This window comes from Pleurodeles waltl, chromosome 5 (genome assembly GCF_031143425.1).
Source record: "Pleurodeles waltl isolate 20211129_DDA chromosome 5, aPleWal1.hap1.20221129, whole genome shotgun sequence".
NCBI lineage: Eukaryota > Metazoa > Chordata > Amphibia > Caudata > Salamandridae > Pleurodeles > Pleurodeles waltl.
In genome coordinates, this window is record NC_090444.1 from 643115575 (window position 1) to 643122237 (window position 6663).

General features: G+C 45.9%; 1 protein-coding gene across 1 annotated transcript; it reads right to left on the bottom strand.

Annotated features, from left to right (window-relative positions):
- Positions 1–4126: 4126 nt before the first annotated feature.
- Positions 4127–6297, bottom strand: GPR6 (G protein-coupled receptor 6). The gene is made up of 2 exons (XM_069236732.1): positions 6105–6297; positions 4127–5529 (listed from the first exon to the last, which is right to left on the bottom strand). Exon 2 carries the CDS (start codon positions 5514–5516, stop codon positions 4533–4535), a length of 984 nt encoding a protein of 327 aa, XP_069092833.1. The 5' UTR covers positions 5517–5529; positions 6105–6297; the 3' UTR covers positions 4127–4532.
- Between the last annotated feature and the right edge of the window lie 366 nt (positions 6298–6663).

Sequence of the window (6663 nt, forward strand, 5' to 3'; positions counted from 1 at the left end):
GGGTGATGGCCTTGACACAGTGCTGAAGGGCATTCATTTACTACTGAACAAGGACGTAAAGTGACACCTGAATGTAGCATACCATGAGGCAATCACAAAAAGACCACAGTGAATAAATAGTGCTATGTAAAAAAAGAGCAAATAAGTGCACTGATAACATAGTGAGGATTGGCCTCTCTTGGGTATGTCTGCAAAACTAATGTTTGTTCTTGAATTTTTGTCCTGAATTCTGACCCTTCGTCCTGAATTTTAGTCCTGAATTTTGACCCTTCATCCTGAATTTTTTACAGTCCTGTACAGAATTTGCCTCAATGCCAGGTGGCACCCTATATTTACTGGTAAACTTCATTACACTATTTTAGGTATTTTTTACATTATAGTGGTTTTTTTCGCGCAGTTCATATCTCGCTTAGAGTCCTTTTTTAGCTCGAACCATTGTCCTGCCGCTATCTCCCGTGATTTTTGCACCCGAACTGTGCAGCCATGTTAATAAAGTCGAAGAGTTACGGCCAAGCCACTCTTCGCTCTTAAAGCATACTTTTATGATCTCTTTATGGAATTTTGCAAAATTGCACGGAGAAAAAAGTAAGTGATTTCGCCCAACTTTACTCTCATGTTACAAATCATTGTGTGTTAGTGTGCGGTACCTTAAACCAAACTGAAACCACAACTACCAGAATGCACTTGTTTTTCCCCATACATGAATAGGACTAGATAAACGCTTATCTGGTGACATGGAGCAATATTTGCGCCCTGTCACTGTGTCTACCACATGTATTGTCATCAGTGCTTAATTTTTAAATAAAAAGGTGCTGGTGCCCAAAGCCCTCCTCTTAAACACGCGGCTGCTGCAATTGTGTGAACACGGAATACTGAGGCAACTTAATCCTGAAGCCATCTCGGGCCTCTTCAATCCATATAAATCCACTCGCTGCTCCTTCAGCTCACTCTTGCAGCTTTCTACTTTCTCCCTTTGTGACGTTTTTTCGTTTTTCCCTTCCTCCGTCTGTCCCATATGTGTCTTTTGTTCGCAGCAAATGCTTGAGGCAGAAGAATAAGCCCCGGCCCTCAAAAATAACTGCCGGTGCTCAGCACCAGAAACAAGCCCAAATTAAGCACTGATTGTCATGGTTTACCCATCCTACTTTCTGTGGCAAAGGTAGGCATTGTATTAATTATATCAGGCTGCTGTTTCTGTAGCTAAATCCGAACATTAGCCAGCATCCACGGTTCCTGATATCCTCTTTTTGGTTGATGTTTTGTGGCGAAACTGTTGTCATCCTGTGGGCATCAGCTGTACGACTAGCCAGGCTGCATGCATCCACCCACCGGCTGCTTCTTCGGTTGTCAGTGCTCTGCTCTGTGCTGACTGCCCGCCCGCGCTGCCCTGTGGTGGGGGCTCCAGCAGCAGCCACTGAGACCTCTCTGGCGCTCGTCTGCCTGCTAATGGTATTCCGCTCAGGTAGCCCTGCAGATCAGAGCTCATTTTAGAAATGAAAGGCTGCCGTTTACTGCATCTCCTTTGACGTCAGGCCCAGTCTTCGGGATCACCAAAACAAGCCACGGCAGCACCTTCTTGCAGGGATGACAGCGGCCAGCGCCTGCTCGCCTTCCTAAATGTGTTATGACACTATATAGACAATGTCTGCCTAGCCAATGGGACATTTGCCGTCCCTGGGACTATATTCTTGCAGTATGTGTATAAAGGTCAAACTTGGTGGTGAATGGATTAATTTATTCTAAGCATATTGCATATGTGTAATGCAATATGGATGCTGTGTTGTGATGGCGTGCTACTGCGTGATACATATTGACATATGGATGGATGGCTGGATGGGAGATCTATCTATCTATTTATCTATTTTTTGTCTATCTATCCATATACGCATGCATTCAGACCTCCATCCATTTTCACACCGGCCACTCGGCCAACAAGCCTATAGCCTCCCTTTTTCTCGCTCTCTGTGAGACTGTCTAGCTGTATGAGTACTACGCGCAACATAGACCTTGCTGTATTGATAGACATACGTTGCTGATGTGTGTGCGTACGAACATGCGCATGCCTGCGATACTTAACTAAATGTGGGTATACATGTTGCGAAAAGCCAGCGCAATGGACCTAGTGAGTAATAAATACAAATAGTCATCGTGTAGTCTCAGCGTTGTGTACACACACGCACGTTTACGTGCCCTCACGTATGAGCGTGTGTGCGTACAGAAAGGTCACGAAAGAAGGCTGCTTCGAGACATATCTGTGGACATAGGTATTGTTCACCATGCAACCTTTTTAATGTTATGTTGCAATTCCCTTTAATGCAGGTTTGTTTTCCATTTTGCGATTCTAGGCAAACACACATATTGCGGTAAATATAGTCAATATTCATGCGTTAGAGTGGTAGAACTACTAGAATGGGCGCATTATTATATTAACACGTGGGTTATTAGTGGAATGTACATGTACCAAGTGGGTCGTTATGTAATATTACTATTTCTTGAATGTCGAAAATCCAGTGTGCCTATCAGACCAAGACATACATGGATGGATGGATGGACGGGTGCAGGCCTGAACATAAATGGATTTCTATGTGGCATATGTTTATCCATATATTTATGTGTATGCGTATGTACAAGTATGTTTGCCCTATCATGTATTGACAAACGAAAAATCCTTCGACATGCAATTATTTGCCTCACAGATTATGACGTACGAATGGGTACATTAATGGATGGTGAAAGGGATGGGTGGATGAATGACAGATGACTGGACGGATACATGGACCTATCCATGCGTTGGTGATACCTGCATGCATGGAAACATACACGGGTGCATAAATCTTTATAAAGCGAGCTCTTCCTGTGTGTGGGCGGAGAGCCACGTGTTTTTTAATGATATGCACATGTATTTGCAAACATCGTAGTCTTATTATTTATTTACAAAGGACAAGTCCTTCAAAATATTATTTTCCTGTCACACCAAAGTATACAAAGGCGTACAGCTAAACGGATGCCTTGATGCATACATTTATGCATAGTGAGATAGATGCATGTATGCATCCATGGATGTTCCTAGATGGGGTTCTGTGTGTTCCCACGGTGGGGTGCTTGTGTATTTAAAGGGGTATGCGTATTTTAAATGCACGTTAGTCCTGTTACTTATTTACAAACGAAAAAATCTTCAAAGTACAATAATTTCCCTGACAGAACAAGACATGGATGGATTGATCGATCGATCGATCAAAGCGTTTGTTTGTGTAGGGTGTGTGTTCGTGTGCTGCATAAAAGTGTGGTCAAATATTTATGCATACATATTTCCATGTACAACGCTACTGTTATTTAGAAATGGTAAAATCCTCCAAAATTCGAAAATGGCTCCAAAAGACAGATAAAACATATGCAGACACAATGTTGAGAACAATAGAATGGTCACATCGGCAGGGGAAATTACTCTGAATCTGGGAACGGACAGAAGATTCCTCTCGAAATATAAAAACACTCTAGTATTGTGAGAATTAACTGAATTGAGAAATGAATTTGAAATGAGTATCTTGAACTGATCAGTTATACCGAAGAGGGTAAACCACAAGACAGTCAGTGTAAAAAGGCTGTGCTGAAAAATGCCTGATTGCACCCCACCTGATAGCCCGACTTAACCTTGCTTTAAAACCACAATCAGTAACGCGTCCATATAATCACTCCAGGCACTGCTCCATATCGTACATCAGAACCACTACCCCATCACCCCAATCCTGGTCACTGAAAGGGAGTATTTCTCCGTTGGCCAATTTCAACACCCCCGCTCTCTCCAATCCCAAACTCATATAAGTCAAGTGTAACCTGAACCTGCTGAGATGAATCCTGAGCATATACGTGAGGGTTATACCATATATATTGACAGTTAGATGGGTGAGTGGGTGGATAGATAGATAGATAGATAGATAGATAGATAGATAGATAGATAGATAGATAGATAGATAGATAGATAGATAGACATCAGCCCTGTTTAATAAGAGTCTCTCCTCAGTACAAGAATTTGTTGAACATGGTCTGTAACCCTGCTTTCTAGTTGCTTTTTATTGTCATCCAACACCATGATGCTACACACACACACAACAGGACCACTTGTTTTAAAGAGTTTATTTCTCTGTGTACAAAATCTGTCTTAATTTATCAATGTGTGCCGCAAAATAGACTATCACGTACAACAAAATACAACATGTTGTCCCCTCTGTTTCATTGTCCCCACCCACACTTTTGAAAATCTCAACACTGTTTTGGCAGTTCAGCAGCTAAAAATAAAGTGCTATCATGAAGCAATACTGGAATGTCTTCACTTCACGTGTGTGACATGCACCACATTGTTCATAGACTGGACAGCCCCTTGGATAAAGAGTCATTGCCAGGCTGGGGGTTTAAAGTGCTCATGTTTATAAATATGTCCTCCACAACTTCACAACATAGACCCTTTCCGGGACAGGCACTGGATTTGACTAGATTGTCCACTTGTGCAATGTCACCCAAAAAGCTGTGTGTTCTCATACATCACTGGGGGATCTGGAGCGAAAGGGCACTTTGGACTGGAAACAGCCACAGAAGAGGACCCACATGGCCCTCTGGATCTCTGTGTTTCTGTAGGCATAGATGATAGGGTTGATCATAGAATTGTAAGTGGCTGGCAGCAGGGTGGCGTAAGTGTACACCGTTGGGTAGTCATGGTCGCCCACCACACAGTAGATGGCAAAGGGCAGCCAACTGGCCCCAAATGTCCCCAGGATGATAGCCAGCGTGGACACCCCCTTCTTGGTGGCCACGTAATGAGAGGCCGTCAGGAAGTGCTGCTGCAGGGCAATCTGGTGGGCATGCCTGCAGACAATCTTGCAGATCTTGATGTACAGGTGGAGCATTAAGGTAAAGATAAAGAAAAAGGAGGCAGAGAGGAGAGTTACATTGCTCTTGGTCAGGGGCCGGACAATGCTGCAGGACGAGCTGTCCTCCAGGCAGTTCCAGCCCAGGATAGGCAGGAGGCCCAAGCAGATGGATACCCCCCAGGTGATGATGAGCATGAGGTGGATCCACAGGATGGTCCTCTCAGAGTAGTAAGTCAGTGCATTGTACAGCGAGAGATAGCGATCCACTGTGATGGCTAACAAGCTGCTCACCGACGCTGTGAAAGAGGCCACCAGGAAGCCAACAGTGACCAGACTGACGGTCTCCGACTGTATCACATACTGAAAGACAAAGTTCATGATCAGGCCGAAGCCTGCCAGCAGGTCCGCTGTGGCCAGGCTACCAATCAGTACGAACATGGGCGTCCGCAGGGTGGGTGTATAGAATATGATGGCCACCACTATGGCATTCTCGCAGGCAATGATGGTGCCAGAAATGCAGAGCATGATGTCCCAGGGGTTGATTGCGAAGAACGGGAAGAGGGATGACAGTTCCAGGGAGGAGTTGCCATCACTAGCCTGGATCCAGGGCAGGGGTACCAGAGCTTCGCTCTCGTTGGCGCTCTCATTCATTTCTTACACGCTCCTAGAGAGGAAAGAATGATACAGGAGTTTGATCATCACAGTAATGCCATCAAAAAAATACGAACAATATACATATGTACAACACCCATCATTGACGCCCCAGGCATTTCAATTTGGTTATTGTGTGTGCTCTAAGTCTATGTTATGGATCTATTATGGTCCGAGGAAAAACACCTGAGTTTCATAAAGAAACAGGCATCATGTTCTAAACGTCACACCATAATTTTCAAGGAGTTGGAACGGTTTGTTCAGATACATAAATCGCGTTCATTCATCGATGCATGCAAGATTGCGTTCAGAGCGCCTTAAAAATGCAAGGGTGTACACGGCAAGCGAGCCTTTTACTAAGCTCTCATTTATACGGATGTTGCTTTTAAATCGAAGTACACCTCTACGTAAATGTCTGACTGTTGGAAGAAAATAAACTCTCTCCTTTCTCGTGCCTCGAGATGTGCTATCGCGCTTCAGAATGATGATATAGCTCTGGTGAGCTGACCACGGTGCTGAAATACAGCACACTCCCGAACAGTAGTTCAGTGATCTATGGCAAGGCCACTTCATGCACAAAACAGTTACCTCTTCTCAAGGCAGCTGGTTCATGGGTGCTCTGCGCCGGCTCCGTCGCTTGCTCCGGGCTGTGGCCTGAGCTCTGTCCCCGGTCCGGGCTCTGCTCGCATGGGCTCTGGGACTCCTGTGCTGCAGCCGCGGCGCTCCTCGGAGCAGGTGTCAGAGCGGAGGAGCTGGCTCTAGTGCAGCGGACGAGTGGTGCTGCAGTGTGATCAGCCGGCCGGGGGCGGAGCAGTACCGGCGCGAGGGGCTATGGACGAGCCCGCCGTTGATTGGTGATGGCGGTGTGGGCGGGGCGTGGATGGCTGCGGGAGTCCGTGTGTTCTCACGTGTATCCTTGCGCACAGGGAATGTGATCAGAGCCTGTCGCTCTGACGTTCAGAGCAGACCTGTTGCTGCATCGATGGGTCCAGGGGACCCCTGTGTGCAGCGCGTATCGCCAGGATTAGCGTCAGTGCCCCCCAAAGCCTGATCCACATCTCCCCAGAGTGCTGTTCGGGAGCCCTCCACCGGTGGTGAAGAAGTCTCAGGCTGCATCATTCTTGGCCAGGATTAGCGTCAGTGCCCC